Below are 19995 nucleotides of genomic sequence, written 5' to 3'. Positions count from 1 at the left end.
GTGCTGAGATTAAAGGTCTGAGCCACCATGCCTTGCACACTCTGTTTTTGAGACAATGTCTCATTCTAATTCATGATGGCCTCGAGCTCACAGCAAACCTCCTGCCTCAGTTAGAATTTATAGGTATGTGCCATCATGCCCAGCTTCTCCATTTTTTCTCTTAGTTTTATTTTTTTATTTGAGAGAGAGAAAGGAGAAAGAGAAAGTGTGTACCAGGGCCCCTAGCCTCTGCAAACAAACTCCAAATACATGCACCACCTTGTGCATCTGGCTTATGTGGGTCCTGGGGAATCGAACCTGGGTCCTTTGGCTTTGTAACAAGTGCATTAACCGCCAAGCCATGTCTCCAACTCCTCCACTTTTTAAAAAATATGAAAGTTTGCCGGTTGTGGTGGCGCATGCTGGTACGAAATTGCTGAAGAGGAAGAGTCAGGAGGAGGATCAGGGGTTCAAGGCCAGCCTGAGCTACACATTTAAAGCTGGGCATGGTGGCGCATGCCTTTAATCCCAGCACTCAGGAGACAGAGATAGAAGAATCACCATGAGTTTGAGGGCACTCTGAGACTACATAGTTAATTCCAGGTCAGCTTGGACCACAGTGAGACCCTACCTCAGAAAAATAAATAAATTAAATAAATAAATAAATAAAAATAAAAATACAAAAGTTCAGGGCTTAGTGGTTAAGCACTTGCCTGTGAAGCCTAAGGACCCCGGTTCGAGGCTCAGTTCCCCAGGTTCCACGTTAGCCAGATGCACAAGGGGGCGCAAGTGTCTGGAGTTCGTTTGCAGAGGCTGGAAGCCCTGGCGCGCCCATTCTCTCTCTCTCCCTCTATCTGTCTTTCTCCCTGTGTCTGTCGCTCTCAAATAAATAAATAAAAAATGAACAAAAAATATTTAAAAAAATACAAAAGTTCCTTTGTGAGGGATTTTTGGAGGTAAGCATACTAATTTTTGTTATTCTGAAAATGTCATTTTCAGGCCTCATTTCCAAATCATATTTTAGTTGAGGTGTACTAACTCAGCATTTTTGAGATGCCCTTCCACTAGCTTGTGTTGCTCTAGAAACATCTCCCCTCAGTCCACAGTGTTCCTACGGCTCTAGAGAAGTCTCCCCTCAGCCCATGCTGTTCCTACAGAGAGAATCTATTTCTATTTCACTTCCACTAAGGTCTGCTTCTGTCTTTGGTATTCTATACCTACCAGTATGGACAAGCTTTTTTGTTTAGTTTTGTTTATTTTCCATTTGAGATCTTCTCTGATTCCCAGCCTAAAAGATTCTTGCTTTGCTTTTCTATATCCTTAGAAGACTTTCATATTATTTCAAATACTGCCTCTCACCTATCTATATAGCTATCCTTTATATTTTTATTTCTTTAGATTTGATTCTATAGTTTCATTTTTGTCTGATACTATATTGTATAATTTCTTCAGCTTTACCCCTCAACTAACTAAATCTTCATTTGTGTCTAACCTATTGCTAGTGGATGGGTTCATTCACTTAGGTTTCAATTTCACTGAAAAATATCTTTCTTGTGTTTCCAGTTCTTTTCCAATTCTGTTCCTTACTGGAGATTTTAGCTCCTCCTCCCCCCTTTTTTTCTTTTTTGGTTTTTCAAGGTAAGGTCTAGCTCTCAGGGTGGCCTTGAATTCAGTGATCCTCCTACCTCTGCCTTCCGAGTGCTGGGATTAAAGGCGTGTGCCACTACTGCCTGACTCGATTTTAGCCCTTTTTGTGTCACATTTCATTCCCGTCCATGTTTTAAATCAATATTTCTGAATCTGGAGGCCCTGGTGTGCCATTTTCTTTCCTTCCTTCCTTCCTTCCTTCCTTCCTTCCTTCCTTCCTTCCTTCCTTCCTTCCTTCCTTCCCTCCCTCCCTCCCTCCCTCCCTCCCTTCCTTCCTTCAGTTTTTCAAGGTAGGGTTCAGGCTGACCTAGAATTCACTCAGTAGTCTCAGGGTGGCCTTGAACTCAGATCCTCCTCCCTCTGACTCCCAAGTGCTAGGATTAAAGGCGTGCACCACCATGCCCAGCTGTGTCTTTTTCTTTCTATCTGCCTCTTTCTCTCTGTCTTTCCCTCTCTCTCAAATAAGCAAATAGTATTAAAAAAAAAGAAAGAAAAAGAAAAACGACAAGACTCTATTTCCCTATTGCCCCAAAAAACTTGCAGCATGAATGCATGGAACATAAACTGGCCCTCCTGCTACCCCTAATCAATTCCATACCTAAAAACTCAACACTGACCTGTACTTTGTTTGTTGATGGGAACGCCACCATGTGGTGAACGGTTTTAGTGCACTTTTTTGTTTTGTTTTGGGGTTTTGGGGTTTTTTTTAAACATTTTTTAAATGAGTCTTACAATTTTTTAAAATATTTTATTTTTATTTATTTAAGAGAATGGGCATGCCAGGGCTTATAAAAGCCACTGCAAATGAACTCCAGACACATGCGCCACCTTGTGCAAATGGCTTACGTGGGACCTGGAAAACCGAATCTGGGTCCTTAGGCTTTGCAGGCATATTGATAAGCCATGTCCACAGCCCTGTTTTTTTTTTTTTGTTTGTTTGTTTGTTGTTGTTTTTTTTTTTTTGAGGTAGTGTCTCACTCTAGCTCAGGCTGACCTGCAATTCACTATGTAGTCTCAGAGTGGCTTTGAACTCATGGTGATCCTCCTACTGCTGCCTCTCAAATGCTGGGATTAAAGGTGTGCACTACCATGCTAGGATTAGTGCACTTTTTATAGATATAAACTGAATGTGTTCACACTTGAAAACTGAAGAACTATGCAGGCTCAATACAATATAAAACAAATTTGGTTGGATAGGTAGCACAGTGGTAGAGCACTTGCCTAACAAGATCCCCAGCACTATAGAAAAATACAACAGCAGATATAGCTGCATCTTATGGAACAGAATAACTTATAATTTTTAAAATATTATTTATTTATTTGAGAGGCAGATAGAGAGAGAAGGGGTGCGCCAAGGCCTCCAGCCACTGCAAATGAACTCCAGATGCATGTGCCAGCTTGTGCACCTGGCTTATGTGGGTCCTGGGGAATTGAACCTAGGTCCTTTGGCTTTGCAGGCAAGCACCTTATCTGCTAAGTCATCTCTCCAGCCCAATAAGATATTTTTAATGGTTAAGCTTTTGAGTTCAGATTAAATATTTTATCTGTGCCCTCATGGCTGATTCAGATTACACACCTCATTTCTTACGTGAGGAAGAGACACTGAGCCAGTGAATCACCCAAGGGTCCACAATAAGTAATTGAGGGGCGGGGAAGTAGAAAGGGGAAGTGATGGTGTGAGGATCTGTAATTCTGGTTTCCACCCTGTGCGTTATCTCATTCCTTATCCTCTGGATGTAACCCTGGTCTCTTGCCCTATGTGTTTTATGTCACTCCTTTCTTCTAGATGAAAAGTTCTGGAGACCTTATTATTATTATTTTTTTAACAAACATGTATATAGCATTGAGCCTGCAAAATGTTCTAAGCAGTTTACTAATAGCAAGCTTTAAAAAGTGCCTGAAACCCAGAAGCACTATGTATGTCAAATAAAGGGTGTTTTATTTATTTTTTTTTATTTTTATCTCTTTATTTTTTTGAGGTAGGGTCTTGCTCTAGCCCAGACTGACCTGGAATTTACCATGTAGTCTCAGGCTGGCCTCAAATTCACAGTGATCCTCCTATGCCTGCCTCCGGAGTGCTGGGATTAAAGGCATGCAGCAACATGCCTGGCTAAATAAAGGGTTTTTATTTGCATGAGCATGTGTTTGCACATGCACACACACGGTCCAGGGCCTCTTGCCACTGCAAATGAACACCAGACACTTGCACCACTTTTTATATCTAGCTTATGTAGGTGTTTTGAGAATTGAACCCAGACTAGCAGGCTTTGCAAGAAAGCATTTAAGCTTAGCTATCTTTTTACTCTTTAAATAAAGGTTTTAAGCCTTCAAATGATTTGTGTTTAATATAGCTCTTTGCATATGAGGATTTTAAACTTACTTACTTATTTGTTTTTATTTATTTTCAAGCAGAGAGACAGGCAGAATGAAGGTGTCAGGGCCTCTGGCCGCTGCAAAAAAACTCCAGATGCATGTGCCACTTTGTGCACCTGGCTTTATGTGGTTGCTGGGGAATCAAACCCAGGGTGTTAGGCTTTGCAAGCAATCCCCTTAACTGCTGAACCATCTCTCCAGCCCTGAGGATTTTAAACTTTAAACATTGTAACTCATGATAATCTTCTCGGGCTAAAGAAATACAAAAACATGACCAGTAGAAATAGACCACAGCAAAGTTGGAAGTCTAGCCCTGTGCTCGAAGCCCACAGCAGTGCTCTGTAGCTACTAAGCTTCACCCACTTCTTGGCACTCTCAATGCCCATGTCCACAGTTCGGAGCTCACTCTAAGTCACATCCACCCCTCAGCGCTCACACTGCCTATTATATGGAGTTAAGCCAGGCTCAAAAGTCACACCCTGCATGATTCCATGATTCCATGTGCTAGGAAAGGAAGAACTGCAGGGACAGAAAACAGACCAGAGACTGTCAGGAGCTGGCAGTGGAAGTAAGGGAGGACTATTAAAGGGCAGCACACGGAAAGTTCAAGGCTGCTGATGGAACTGTTCTGTATCCTGAAGATGATGGCAATTTCATAACTGCCTGCATCTGTCAAAGTTCAAGGAGCTGCACACTAAAGAAGATGGGTTTTACATTATGCAAATTATATATACCTCAATAAGCCTGACTAAAATTAACAAAATAGAGCTGGAGAGATGGCTTAGCAGTTAACGCATTTTTGAATCTTTTCTCCTTTGCTTAAAGATTTTATTCATGTTTTAGAAGGATTTATCATTAGCTTTTCCCCCAATCATTAGGAGTTGAGGAGTACTGAATCCATCACTACTTTGATGACACAGGTAAGATTTCAGATTCACATTTCCAGGTACCAAGAGTTCCCTCTAAATGCCACAATCAAGTAAGCCTTCCTTTGTAGTTCTACTGAACACAGCAAAGCCCATTGGTATCTCTGAAGCATAATCGCATCTTAGGTCGGTATTTCTCCAAGAAAAGCGGCTGTTTGGAATTGAATGCTCCCCTTCTTATTTGTCTTATAAACTGAACTGCATTTTCATACTTCATTCCACATTCAATCAAAGCAAGCGCAACCAGCACAGGAGCCCTTCTCAAGCCAGCAACACAATGCACTGCAACACAGCAACCTGGCTCTTCACGAAATTTGGATTTTAACAGGTTCAGCCAATCATCTACAATCTGATTAGGGGGTGGAGCTCCATCATCAAATGGCCAATCTAGAACGTGGATTCCTTCCTTTTCAACTGGAGCTTTATCATAAGGAGCATCACACACTCAAACTTCAGTTGTCACTCCATACTTTTAACTTGTTGAGAGTAGCATTGGTAGGGTTGTGAGTTATCAGAAAATGCATGTTCTCATAAGAGATTTCCACAGGGGCTGGACAGTTCATTATGGCAAATAAAAAGTGTGAGCGTGCGTGTGTGAGTATAGTGGGAAAAATAAAAAAAAAATTTAAAAATCAATAAATCATCAAATGTTTCACAGCAGAAAACATTAAAAAGACCACTAAAATGCCTATTATCGATCACTGTTTTCTCTATTCAACTTATTTATTCATTAGGAAGCTTCACTCTTCAAGATAGGCAGAAGTATTTAGAATCCACTTATGCCTCAATGTCTGCAGATGGATACCTTCAGACTGCAAAAAATCCAACTACATACAAGACTTAAGCAGCCTTTACTACATTTAGGCACTAGTGAGACAAGTTAAAAGTGTAGATTGTTTTCCACTTTTCTTTACTTGATGCTTAATTTTACTGGAGTCATTAAAAGAAATATGCTTGCAATTAAAAAAAAAAAAAGCCAACTATTTCTGAGGCCAGTCTTGGTGTCCAGAGTCTTCAAGGCAATGTTAATTACAATTATGGCACATAGACCCTCCAAGCTCACTTGTCAGCAAAAACGCTGTGCTGAGCCTGGCAGAAGTCTGCCCTCACGCTCAGAATCGCCATAAATGTACAATGGATATTCCAACGAAAAACGCTGGCGAGCTGTGAACTGGGCATTGATGTCGGTGGAGGCGAGAGCGAGGGAAGGCGCCTCTCTCCTCAGTCACCTCGGAGGCGGTGGCGGTGGCGGTGGCGGTGGCGGTGGCGGTAGCAGCGGGACAATGAGAACGACGCGTGCGTGTCCATGAGTCCGTCTTGCTGCCCCTGCTGAGGCTGACGCTACTGTGTATTTTCCTCCTGCCACCACTACCTGCTGGCATGTCTCCGCCGGACCCAGATACTGCTGTAAGGCATTTTCTTGAGAAGCCAAAGGACCCAGGTTTGACTCCCCAGGATCCGTGTCAGATGCACAAGGTGGCACATGCATCTGGAGTTCGTTTACAGTGGCTGAAGGCCCTGGCATGACCATTCTCTCTGCCTTCTCTTCTCTCTCTCAAATAAATAAAACAAAAATAAGATAAATATTTTAAAAAATTAACCAGGGCTGGAGGGATGGATTAGCGATTAAGGCATTTGCCTGCAAAGCCAAAGGACCTAGGTTCAACTCCCTAAGACCCACGTTAGCCAGATGCCCAAGGGGGCGCACGTGTCTGGAGTTCATTTGCAGTGGCTAGAGGCCCTGGCACGCCCATTCTCTCTCTGTCAAATAAATAACTAAATATAAAATATATTTAAAATTTAACAAAATAAAATATAATAAAAGACTAGGGTTGGGTCTGGTGATGCAAGCCTTTAATCCCAGTACTTGGGAGGCAGAGGTAGAAGGATCACCATGAGTTCAAGGCCAAACTGAGACTACAGTTAATTCCAGGTCAGCCTGGACTAGACGGAGACCCTACCTTGAAAAAAAAAAAACACAAAAAACAAAGACTAGGGCCACAGATGGATTCACTGGTGAATTTTACCAGACCTTCATGGAAGAACTAACACCAATGCTTCTTAAACTATTCCATAAACTAGAAAAACAAGGAATCCTACCAAACTCCTTTTATGAAGCCAGCATCACCCTGATATCAAAACCAGACAAAGATAGAACAAAAAAAGAAAATTACAGACCAATCTCCCTCATGAACATAGATTCAAAAGTTCTCAACAAAATATTGACAAACAGAATACAAGAATATATCAGAAAGATCATTCACCCCCACCAAGTAAGCTTTATCCCAGAGATGCAGGGATGGTTCAACATATGCAAATTGATAAATGTAATACATTATATAAATGGACTGAAGGACAAAAATCACATCATCATCTCATTAGATGCAGAAAAGGCATTTGACAAAATCCAACATCCCTTCATGATAAAAGTACTACATAGACTGGGAATAGAAGGAACACATCTCAACATAATAAAGGCTGTTTATGACAAACCTACAACCAACATACAAAATGGAGAAAAACTTGAAGCTTTTCCACTAAAATCAGGAACAAGACAAGGGTAGCCACATTCCCCACTTTTATTTAATATAGTATTAGAAGTCTTAGCCATAGCAATAAGGCAAGAGACACACATAAAAGGGATACAAACTGGAAAGGAAGAGAGTTATCATTACTTGCAGATGATATGACTCTACCAGCAAACTGTGATAAATACTTATAGCCATGGATACAAAATAAACACACAGAAATCAGTAGCCTTCCTATATACTAACAACACACACAGACGATGGAATCAGAGAATCACTCCCACTCACAATTGCATCAAAAAAAAAAAAAAGAAAGTAATGAAGGCTGGAGAGATGGCTTAGTGGTTAAGTGCGTGTCTGTGAAGACTAAGGACCCCAGTTAGATGCTCAATTCCCCAGGACCCACGTTAGCCAGATGCACAAGGGGGCACAAACATCTGGAGTTTGTCTGCAGTGGCTGGAGGCCCTGGTGCACACACCTACCCTTCTCTCTCTGTCTCTCTCTCTCTGCCTCTTTCTCTCTGTCTGTCACTCTCAAATAAATAAACAGGGCTGGGGAGATGGCTTAGTGATTAAGGTGCTTGCCTGTAAAGCCAAAGGATCCAGGTTCGATTCCCCAGGACCAACATAAGCAAGATGCACAAGGGGGTGCATGCATCTGGAATTCATTTGCAGTGGCTAGAGGCCCTGGCATGCCCATTCTCTCTCTTTCTCTCTCATAAAGAAAAATAAAATTTTAGGCTGGGCGTGGTGATGCATGCCTTTAATCCAAGCACTCGGGGAGGTAGAGGTAGGAGGATCGCGGTGAGTTCAAGGCCACCCTGAGACTCCATAGTGAATTCCAGGTCAGCCTGGGCTAGAGTAAGATCCTACCTCGAACCCCCCCCCAAAAAAAGAAATTTTTAAAAAAAGAAACAGATTCTTCTCTCTCTCCATGCACAAAAATTATGGATCAAAGACCTTAACATCAGACCTGAAACTCTGAAACTGCTAGAGGAAAAAGTAGGGGAAACACTTCAACATACTGGTATTAGCAAAGACTTTCTGAATATATCTCCAGTTGCTCAGAAAATAAAACCACAGATCAACTGTTGGAACCTCATGAAATTATAAAGCTTTTGTACAGCAAAGGACACTACGAACCTACAGAATGGGAGAAAATCTTTGCCAGCTACACATCTGATAGAGGATTAATATCTACGATATACAAACAACTCAAAAAGTTAAATAATAAGAAATCAAACAACCCAATTAAAAATGGGCTGTGGAACTAAATAGAGTGTTTAGAGAGTTCTCAAAAGAAGAAATTCAGAGCCGGGCGTGGTGGTGCACACCTTTAATCCTAGCACTCGGGAGACAGAGGTAGGAGGATGGCTGTGAGTTCGAGGCCACCTTGAGACTTCATAGTGAATTCCAGGTCAGCCTGGGCTAGAATGAGACTCTACTTTGAAAAACAAAAAAAAAAAAAAAAAAATGAAGAAGAAATTTAGATGGCATATAAACATATAAAAAATGTTCTACATCCCTAGCCATCAGGGAAATGCAGATTAAAACTACATTGAGATTCCATCTCACTGTCAGATTGGCTACCATCATGAAAATAAATGACCATAAATGCTGATAAGGATGCAGAAAAAGAGGAACACTTCTACACTGTTGGTGGGAAGGCAATCTGGTCCAGCCATTGTGAAAGTTCCTAACAAAGCTAAAAATAGATCTACCATATGACCCAGCTATACCACTCCTAGGCATATATCCTAAGGACTTGTCTCATTACCTTAGAAATACTTGCTCGACCATGTTTATTGCACTCTATTCTCAGTAGCTAGAAAATGGAACCAGCCTAGATGTTCCTCAACTGGTGAGTGGATAATGATGATGTGGCACATTTACACAATGAAGTTCTACTCAGTGGTAAAGAAAAATGAAGTTATGAAATTTGCAGGAAAATAGATGGATCTGGAAAGGATTATACTAAGTGAGGTAACCCAGACCCAGAAAGCTAAACATCACATGTTCTCTCTCATATGTGGATCCTAGGTACAAATGATTGGACTTCTATGTGAGTAGGAAGAAAGCTCAGTAGCAGAGGCCAGTAAATTAGAAAGGGGATATAAAGGGAATAGAAAGGGAGGGAGGGGAAATTTAATAGGATGGTATTATATATATGCAAGTAGAAGTACAGATTAATGGGGGTGAAAAGGCCTAAGTGAGGTCAGGGGAAGAGATTGAGTAAAGGAAAGGTGGTAGAAGGGCTAATCAAAATCTAAGAGGATATAAATAAGTCATATGGAAATGACTTTTCTGGACAATGGAACACCCAGAAGCCATAGATTGTTACTAGAAAATTTTCAGTGCCAGGCGTGGGATACCTTCCAGTAAGTTGTTGGCCAGGGAGGTCCCTGATACCCCCAAAACATTACAGGCCACTACCGAGGCCCTTTGTTTCCCACCAGGAATAATAGATGGTAATACTTGGGCTGCAAGGTCACTGAGAAATCCTGCTGGAACTGAGCTGACAACCTCCTCTGTGTAGACCAGCTGACAGAAAGCTGGAAGAAACCATTCTGCATGCAGTTCAATGGGGGAGAGAGAAATCACCAATGAAGATACCCAACAGTGGACACTGCAAGCCTTAAACTTGGCCAGCCAAGGAAAATGAGCCAACAGGCATCTGTTATGAGGGAAGACAACCACTCACTCTCTAATTGGACTAAAGCCTGCTCCATGGGAGAGAATACATCCCTGATACTGAAAACCTACAACAGCGATAGTCATGAGCTCTAGGGGTGTAACGTCTGCTGCTGTCTGGCTAAATGGATATACTACGCTCACCAAACTGCCCAGTAAACACTTGTCTTAATGTTCATACCCATATATTAATGCTACTCTCACTTTTGGTTAGAGAAGTTTCTCTTTTCAGATGGCAATGACCTTGGGATGACTCAGCAGGCACCATGGTGCTGAGGAGAAGTGACAGAGGAGTGCTCAGCACTGCAATATCTCTATCACAACTTCCATGGCTCAGGGTCCATTGTGGAAGAGGTGGCAGAAAGAATATAAGAGCCAAAGGAAAGGAGGACTCTTTACAACGTGCTCCTCCAGACACAAAATGGCCTGGATATCCATGACCTTACAGTGCCTGACACTGCCTACACAAGACCATCATAATAGGAAGAAAAGATCATGACATCAAAATAAAAGAGAGACTGATTGAGCGAGGAAGGAAATATGATGGAGAGTGGAGGGAGGAAGGGAAGAAATTACTGTAGGATATGGTTTATAATTATGGAAGTTGTCAATAAAAATCTTTTTAAAAGCCAGTCGTGGCGGCACATGTCTTTAATCCGATGACTCAGGATGCAGAGGTATAAGGATCACCATGAGTTCAAGGTCACCCTGAGACTACATAGGGAATTCCAGGTCAGTCTGAGCTAAGAGACCCTACCTCAACCTCACCCACCCAGGGGACCAGACTAGGGCTAGAGTTCAGCTTTCCAAATTAAATAGTGGCTGTGCTCTCAGAAGGTAAGGAAGCTTCGATCTATAAAAGTTAAATAACAACTGTTCAGGCAGCTTGTCTCTATAACCAAGCTACTCTAGTTAGACCTTTGGCTCTTACTGACTTTTATTACTGCCCCATAACAGTTACAACTATTGATATAGCTATATAATAAGCATTATTCTGTTTCCTTCTATTTTCAGTGGAATTCTCAGTACCAATTACAGATGCATGTAAAATACAGAATGAAAAACACCCCCTGGTCTCTCAGCTGTACCCAGCTTCCTCCCCTGGCCCACCCCACCCCACAGAGCCACAGTGGCAGACCACAGAGTCATTTCCTCAGCTTGAGTGGGGCTGAGCCAGCCTTGTCCTTCCACTGAGAACTGGTAGCACCTCTTCATGCCACTCCACATAAAACCACCTCAATCTCTGACCTCACCAGGGTTTGCTGACTGGCAGCTGTGCCATGAATGATGACCTCGGTTATTACAACTGCTCTAAGTTAGGCAGCATGGGGATGCAGAGTGCTTGCTGAGCAGGTACAAGGCCTTGGGTTCAATCCCCAGCATCACATAAACTGGGTATTGTGGCATGCACCTGCAACCCCAGAACTTAAGAGGTACACAGAGGCAGGCAAATCAGGAGTTCAAGGTCACCCTTGGCTATAAAGTGATTTTGAAGCCAGCCTGAACTACATGAGACTCTATCTCTAAAAATCAAAAGGGAAAAAATAGCCACACAAAGTCAGGTTTTCCCTCAGGGGTCCTAATTCAACTCTCACAGGACCCCTACAGAGCAGGCCTGAGACAGAGCAGATGAGCCCTCCAGAACAGATGCACTAGTCCATTCCTTCTACAGGGATGGCTGGGCACCAGCAACATGCCAATGCACCAGGTTAGCTAGTCTTGGCCAGCACAGAGCTTACAACCTCTCTTGCTGGCTCTAACAAGCCACAACCTTCTTGACCAAGGAGAGCAGGGCTGATATACAGGCTCCAGGGACCGCAAGGAGGGGATCTCAGCTGAGTTGAAAACGGGGGGCTAGGGTGTTAAGACCCCTGTTTCTGCTCCTCGGTGCTCCTCTCTACCCTCTCCATGGAACTGAGGATATATAATGAGTCATCACTGGGATGTTGGGGCTTCTCCCTTAAAGGAAAGTTTCTTCTTAGAAGCTCCATGTTTCTCCCAAATGCAATTCAAACCATGCTTCCATGATGCTGTGCATTGAGCAAGAATGGATTCTTTCACAAACAGGGATTCCCTGCCACCAACCTTTCTATCCAGAGGAAAGAGAAAAAGGAGGCTGCAAACTCTGGTGTGTGCTGGGACCAGCCAGGCAGTCCATGTACATGGGGTGTCCAGGGTTGGCTTTCAAGACTGCCTCACAGTGACTGACACTGCCTACACAAGACCATCATAACAGGAGGAAAAGATCATGACATCAAAATAAGAGAGACTGGTTGAGAGAGGGAGAAGATATGATGGAGAATGGAGTTTCAAAGGGGAAAGTGGTGGGGGGAGGAAGGCTATTACCATGGGCTATTTTTTTAAGTTTTTTTTTCTAATTTATTCATGAGTGGCAGAAAGAGAGAGAGAGGATGGGCACGCCAGGGCCTCCAGCCACTGCAAATGAACTCCAGACTCATGCGACCCCTTGTGTACCTGGCTAACATGGGTCCTGGAGAATCGAGCCTCAAACCACAGTCCTTAGGCTTCACAGGAAAGCGATTAACCGCTAAGCCATCTCTCCAGCCCCCATGGGATACTTTTTATAATCATGGAAGTTGTTAATAAAAAATTTTGAAGAAAAAATAACTACAAAAAAAAAAAAGGACTGCAGCAGCTACTCAGCTTCAGCAGAAAGGCACCATGTGAGAAGTACAGCCCTCCCCAGTATAGTGCACGTGCGTGTGTGCTCACACACAAACAGGACATCTCTTTTAAGCAGAAATACCCACCTGCTCTTACAAAAAAGAAAAAAGTTTATAGGGCTGGGTGTGGTGGTGTATACCTTTAATCCGAGCACTTGGGAGGCAGAGGTAGGAGGATTGACGTGAGTTGAAGGCCACCTGAAACTAAATTCCAGGTCAGCCTGAGCTAGAGTAAGACCCTACCTCAGAAATCAAAAAAAAAAGAAAAAAAATCTACATGAGATAAACAACGTTAATATAGATCTCTTGACAGGTTAAATTTGCTCATCAAAGTTTATGCTAGGAGGAGGTCTCTAGAACAAATCATTTGTTGTAATTAACTGGTAGAAGGCTAAACCCTGTCTCAACAAACAAATCAGACTGGAAAATTTTTTTGGGGGGGGTTTTCGAGGTAGGGTCTCACTCTAGCTCAGGCTGACCTGGAATTCACTATGGAGTCTCAGGGTGGCCTCGAACTCATGGCGATCCTCCTACCTCTGCCTCCTGAGTGCTGGGATTAAAGGCATGCGCCACCACGCCCGGCAGACTGGAAAATTTTTAAATGTGAATAACAAACCTATTTTGGGGGGGGGAGAGGGGTGAGAGGTTTGAGTCAGGGCCTTGGTATAAAGCTCAGGCTGGCCTCATATTTGTGGGCTCAAGTGAGCTCCTGCCTCAGCCTCCTCAATATTGGGATTATAAGCATGCATATCTCATGTCTACCTTTGTTTTCTTTTCAGCTCTGTAGGTTTGAGGATTCAAGTGTGTTTTCTTTATAAAACCTGAAGCTCTTCCAGAACTAAAATCTGGTATTGAGTAGGTCAGGCTCTTCGGAACACCAAAGGCCACATGAGCCTTCAGATTAATGGAATCCCAAGGGATCCCCTGGGATACCAGAGGAAGATACATGAGTGAAGTGGTGAGAGTGAAGGCAGGGACAGAGAGCTGACATCCCTGTGCCAGGTGGGTACTGAGGAGCAGGTCAGCAGACAGTCTCTTGGAAGGTGTCATGGTTTGGTCCTGTGTGAACCTGAAAAAGCATGCAGCAGGGCTGGTGTGACAGGGACACAGAAGAGAGCAGGCCCCAGCTGCCACAAAGAGGGAAGGGCACCCGAAGTACATGGGCAGCAGCCAGCATGGAGTCCAGCCCTGGGGGCCTGGCTGGAAGAGAAGTTGGGATTCCACTGGAACTGAGATGGGAAAGGTACGACAGAGGCCAGGTCTCTGCTTGTGGGGAGCAGGAAGGCACCTGGCCCAATAGGGGTGGCAGGGATGGGGCAGGGATGGCACTCTAGGGCAGCAGCCTTGGCTGTGGGCTTGACTCTTCAGGGCTTATTGTTGCATAATGAGGGTTAAGGAGGAATTCCAGTGTCCTGGGCACAGGCTGTTGCCCTCTCCCCAAGTCCTAAGCCATTAAGAGGCAGAGCAGGACCAGGATGCGGAGAGCAGGTATGGTGAGGAGGGAAAAGCTTCTGTGCACTGCTGCAATTTCACACCACAGGTCATCTCTCCTCTGCTGGGGACTCTGCGGAGCCAAGTCCCACTGACCCCCCCCACTCTGACCCTGTCACTTCTCCTGCATGCTTGCCATTCTTCTCTCAGAAGCTGTCTGCACCCATCCTTCTCTTCTCAAAGCCCTCAGGGGGCACTTTCCATGCTGTGGTCATGTGGGCTGCTCCAGTTCGGGGCAGAGCTACTATGTGTCAGGGAATGCCACAGCCACATTCCTCCCCTCGCACCCATGCATCCCACAGCTCAAGCGCTCACAATCAGAAGCTCCTCAACAGCCTGGGAAACTGGCCGTGGGTGATGACCTGCACCCACATAGTCTTCACTCTGCCAAGTACATCTGATGAATTTGCCCAGCTGTGCTTTGCCATCTCTCTCCTTGAGAAAACACTCCAAAGGAGACCAAGACCCTGTCCTGTGACTGCTTCCTCCAGATCTGCTTAGAAGCTCTTCTCCACCAAGCTGTACAGACATGTCATCAGTTGGTTAGCAAAAGGCCTAGGAAAACCTGTGAGACTGTCAGGACTCACAATGCATCTACCTTAATTTTCAAGATTTCAACATGTTAAAAGTGGCAAACCTGTGGCACAAAGAACACAGCAGATGGATCCCAGGGGTCTGAAGGACAGACTGGAACACAGATGCTGTTGGGTTGGCTCTGTGCCCCCACATGACCTTCCTTTCTTCCTTTATCAAGAGAAGTAAGTACCAGCTGGTGAGATGGCTCAGCAGTTAAAGTGTTTGCCTACAAAGTCTAACAACCCGATTTAAATTCCCCAGTACCTATATACAGCCAGATGCACAAGGTGGTACATGTGTCTAGAGTTCATTTGCAGTGGCTAGAGGCCCTGAAGTGCCCATTCTCTCTGCCAGGCTTGGTGACATAGTGGCACATGCCTTTAATCCTAGCACTTGGGAGGCAGAAGCAGGAGGATCACCATGAGTTCGAGGCCAGTGTGAAACTACATAAGTGAATTTCAGGTCAGCCTGGGCTAGAATGAGACCTTACCTCACAAAAAACAAAGACAGAGCCGGGCGTAGTGGCACATACCTTTAATCCCAGCACTCCGGAGGCAGAGGTAGAAGGATTGTTGTGAGTTTGAGGCCACCCTGAGAATACAGAGTGAATTCCAGGTCAGCCTGGGCTAGAGTGAGACCCTACCTCAAAAAAACAAAAACAACAAAAAAGACAGGGGGCTGGAGAAATGGCTTAGCAGTTAAGGTGTTTGCTTAAAAAGCCAAAGGACACTGGTTCAATTTCCCAAGACCCATGTAAGCCAGATGCATAAAAGGGGGGCATGTATCCGGAGTTCATTTGCAGTGGCTAGGGGCCCTGGCATGCCCTATCTCTCTCTCTCTCTCAAATAAATAAATAAATAAATAAAATACTTAAAAAAAAAAAAGAACAAAGACAAAAGAGAGAAAGAGAGATAAATACCAATCTGCCATTGACCAGGTATGTATACTGCTAAACTTAATAATACCCTCCAGAGCACTTAGCAAAACAGATCAAAAGCCTGCATAAATTCCAATCTGCTTTATATTCCAATCTATTTTTAAATATTTTATTTATTTATTTGAAAGAGAGAGAGAGGAAGAGGCAGAAAGACAGAAAGACAAGATGGGTGTACCAGGGCCTCCAGCCACTGTAAATGAACTCCAGATGCATGTGCCCCTTGTGCATCTGGCTTACATGGATCTTAGGGAATTGAACCAGGGTCCTTAGACTTTGCAGGCAAATGCCTTAACCACTAAGCCATTTCCTCCGTCCCTCAATCTGTTTTGTTTATGGAGAAATTCTACTCCTAGAAACTTATCCTAAAAAAATAATAGGGATGGTCAGGCATGGTGGTACACTCCTTTAATCCCAGCACTTAGGAGGCTGAGGTAAGAGGACCTATATGAGCTGGAGGCCAGCCTGGGGCTACAGAATGAATTCTATGTCAGCTTGGCCTAGACTGAGACCCTACCTTGGGGAAAAAAATGTAAGAAGAGGAAGATAGAGAAGAGAAGGAGAAGAAAAAAGAAGGAAGAGGAAGAAATGATAGGTCTGTATAAAGATGGATCAAGCAGACTCAGGAAGAAAGTCTGCAAACAACTCCAGTGCTCATCAGTGGAGAGCTGATCAGGAGATAAGTCACAGCTCAGTTACACTCTCCAGGAATGTCCCTGGGCTGCAGGCCAGAGCACTGCCACTCCTGACTTAGTCTCTTCCATGTGCCCCAATCAAAGCACCTTGAGAAGCTGCTAAAAGCTATGAGCCTCCTCTCCAAACAATCTAACTTCAGGACATACAAAGTCAAGAGGAAACCATGGTACTCATATTTAGCATTAAAAAAATCATCTTAAAGCCGGGTGTGGTGGCATCCACCTTTAATCCCAGTACTTGGAGGCAAAGGTAGGAGGGTCACCATGAGTTCGAGGCCACCCTGAGACCACCCGGAGACTACGTAGTGAATTCCAGGTCAGCCTGGGCTAGAGGAAACCCTACCTCAAAAAAAAAAAACAAATCTTGGGGGCTGGAGATATGGGTAAGTGACTAAGGCGCTTGCCTGTGAAGCCTGAGGACCCAAGTGTGATACCCCAGTACCCAAGTAAGCTAGATGCACAAAGTGGCGCACTATCTGGAGTTAGCAGTGACTGGAGGCCCTGGCACACCCATACTCTATCTGGCCCCCTCGCCTCTTTTTCCAATAAATAAATTAAAAAATATTTTGTTTAAATCATCTTGAGCTGGGCATGGTGGCACAGAGAAAACCTTCACCATGTGGAAGATCAGTAGCAGAACTCTGCCCCAGCTACCAGAGGCCAGCATTTGCTACCTCGAGCAAAAATAAAGAAACAGAACAATTTAAGAGTCTGCTAAAGAAAAGCCTCACTGCCGAGGAGATGCAGTCCAGAAAGCAGGCTCTTATTCCTCCAGTGGTTTCTAGGGTCAGCCAGTTAGTGACCAGAGAACAGGTCTCCCAGGTACAGTGATAAGCACACCTGTCCATGCCCTCTCACAGCATGTTTCTCTACTTACAACCTTCCCCTGCACCAACCTTGGCCAGAGTGATCCCACCTCATACACGCCAGTGCCCTCAGTTGGTCCTCAGCCAAAGCAAGCCCCTCAGGGGAGTGTCCCACCCCCCCCAAGGCCCTGCTATGCTAGGCCCATTTTTCCTTCCCTGGGAGATTAGGGGAGGGTTCTACTAACAGCAAAAGTGAGACACTTTCTCACTTTAGCAGTTTTTATTTACTTTTTTATTATTTATTTGCAAGGAGAAAGAGAGGCAGAGAGAAAGAGAATGGACATGCCAGGACTTCTTGGCACTGTAAATGAACTCTAAATGCATGCACCACTTTGTGCCTCTGACTTTAAGAATTGAACCTGGGCCATCAGGCTTTGCAAGCAAGCACCTTTAACCACTGAGCCTTCTCTCCAGCCCCACTTTCTCAATTCAATCCACACCATAAAACAGAACTGATGCACCACTATGATGCTCGCTTACAGATGCCATGGTAGCCAGACATAATCCACAATGATGCCCAGCTCAGTGAGCATAATGATTAGTGAGTGTCCTCCCTTACTGCTGACCTAGCAACCAGCATAGGACTTCTAAACCTGGTCACACAGCACACAGTGTGGCTCTGCCTTCTGCTTTCCTGAAGTCCTTGCTATGGGGAAAGCTGCTGCCTCATCATGAGGGTGCTGAAGCAGCCTGTGGGTGGTACTTGAACCAAGGAACCCCAGACAACAGCCAGCACCAGCGCACTGGCCTCAGGTGACCCATGCAGAAGAGGGAAGCCGTCAGATAACTATGGCCACACACTGACAACATCCTTGGGAGCAGCCCAAAGCCAAGCCACTTCTAAGTTCCATGCTCAGGGAAGCAATCTTATTTATTGTTTTAAACTGCCGTATTTTAAGACACTGTACTACTCAGAAATAGATAAGTATTGATGGAATTCAAAGAGTAAGCAACTCACTCAGACACTTGGGCTTTTTTATTTTTTTTATTTTTTATTTATTTGAGAGTGACAGACAGAGAGAAAGAGGCAGAGAGAGAGAGAGAGAGAGAGGGAGAGGGAGAAGGAGAGAATGAGTGCACCAGGGCCTCCAGCCACTGCAGACAAACTCCAGACACGTGCACCCCTTGTGCATCTGGCTAATGTGGGTCCTGGGGAATTGAGCCTCAAAGCGGGGGTCCCTAGGCTTCACAGGCAAGCACTTAACCGCTAAACCATCTCTCCAGCCCTGTTTTGATTTTTAGATAGAGTCTCATCCTATAGCCTAGGCTGCCCTGTAACTCATTATCCACACCAGGTTGACTTTGAATTCTGAAAAACATCCTGCCTCAGCCTCCTGAATGCTGGGATTACAGGTATGAGCTACCATACCCTTCGGAGCCTCAGTTCTTAGACACTGTAACACTCGACCTTCTCCTCAGGACTAATGCACCACTAGAGCCCACAGAGCAAGAAGCACGACTGTGTTTTCAACCCTGGATCACCAGCAGCAGCAGCCTAATACCCCAGCCTACTAAAGGCACTGTGTTAAAACAACGAACGAAATGAATCAAAACATGAAGGATGGGTGTTAGTTAGGAGTGACAGGGTCTAGTCTATGCTTTGCTTAATTTATTTATCCTGCAGTACCCATGCATTGTGCAGCTTACTTCACTTGGATTCAATTCAAACAGGTCCTTGAAGGAAAAGGAAGTAAGGAAGTGCCTCCAACCCTCCAGCACAGGGGAACTAAAAAGAAGCAAAGCAAAAAAAGGAGGAGGAGGAGAAAGATGGAAGAAGAAAAAAACAGGAGGGAGGGGCTGCAGAGATGGTTTAGTGGTTAAGGCCTTTGCCTGCAAAGCCAAAGAACCCAGGTTCAATTACCCAGGACCCACGTAAGCAAGATGCACAAAGGGGCACATGTGTCTGGAGGTTGTATGCAATGGCTGGGGGGGAAAAAAAGGCCACTAAGGCTGTGAAGTGATATAAGGATACAAGCCAGATGCTGATTAGCTATTTGGGTTTTTTTTTTTTTTTTTTTTTGGTGGGGGGATTGTTTTGTTTTGTTTTGTTTTTTGTTTTTGTTTTTATTTTTTCCAGGTAGTGTCTCACTCTAGCTCAGGCTAACCTGGAATTCACTATGTAGTCTCAGGGTGGTCTCGAACTCATGGTGATCCTCCTACCTTTGCCTCCCTCCCGAGTGCTGGGTTTAAAGGTATGTAGAAATGAGAGGCTCATGGAAAGCTGTGACCAGGGAAGCAACATGATCTCACTAGCATTCCTGGAAGATTATTCAGATTTCTATATGAATAGCAGTCTGAGCCAGGCGTGGTGGCACATGTCTTTCATCCTACACTCGGGAAGCAGAGGTAGGAGAATTGCTGTGAGTTCAAGGCCAGCCTGAAACTATGCAGTGAATTCCAGGTCAGCCTGGACTACAGTGAGACCCTACTTCAAAGAAAAAAAAAAAAAAAGAGTAGTCTGCAGAGAAGGAAGACTAAGAGACTGAAAGCAGAAAGACGTAAGGGAGGTGAAGCCAAAGTAGTAGTCAGAGGAAGGAACAGACCCTTCAGCGGCAAGGACAGCTCTTTAGAAAAAGGGATAGATCTGGTAGATGATGTCTAAAGG

At 44.3% G+C, this 19995-nt stretch overlaps 2 protein-coding genes across 2 annotated transcripts in view; both read right to left on the bottom strand.

Moving 5' to 3' along the window:
* Positions 1-19995, bottom strand: part of Abl1 (ABL proto-oncogene 1, non-receptor tyrosine kinase) — a 177918-nt gene that overhangs the window by 123979 nt on the left and 33944 nt on the right. The gene's annotated exons all lie outside the window — the stretch shown is intronic.
* On the bottom strand, positions 4999-5488 carry LOC101598655 (protein tyrosine phosphatase type IVA 2-like). Its single transcript, XM_045142630.1, has 2 exons — positions 5396-5488; positions 4999-5331 (listed from the first exon to the last, which is right to left on the bottom strand). The coding sequence occupies exons 1-2, from the start codon at positions 5486-5488 to the stop codon at positions 4999-5001; spliced, it is 426 nt and encodes a 141-aa protein (XP_044998565.1).

Source organism: Jaculus jaculus, chromosome 1 (genome assembly GCF_020740685.1).
Source record: "Jaculus jaculus isolate mJacJac1 chromosome 1, mJacJac1.mat.Y.cur, whole genome shotgun sequence".
NCBI classification, from domain to species: Eukaryota; Metazoa; Chordata; class Mammalia; order Rodentia; family Dipodidae; genus Jaculus; species Jaculus jaculus.
The sequence above is the reverse complement of the archived record's forward strand: the minus strand, read 5'-3'. Positions and strand labels throughout refer to the sequence as shown.

What these genes read in the sequence shown, in the direction of transcription:
- LOC101598655 (XM_045142630.1), bottom strand. Translation starts at nt 5,488, where the DNA reads ATGAACTGTCCAGCCCCTGTGGAAATCTCTTATGAGAACATGCATTTT. An exon ending in CTACTCTCAACAAGTTAAAA is followed by an intron (nt 5,332 to 5,395) that starts GTATGGAGTGAC and finishes CCAGTTGAAAAG; the next exon opens with GAAGGAATCCACGTTCTAGA.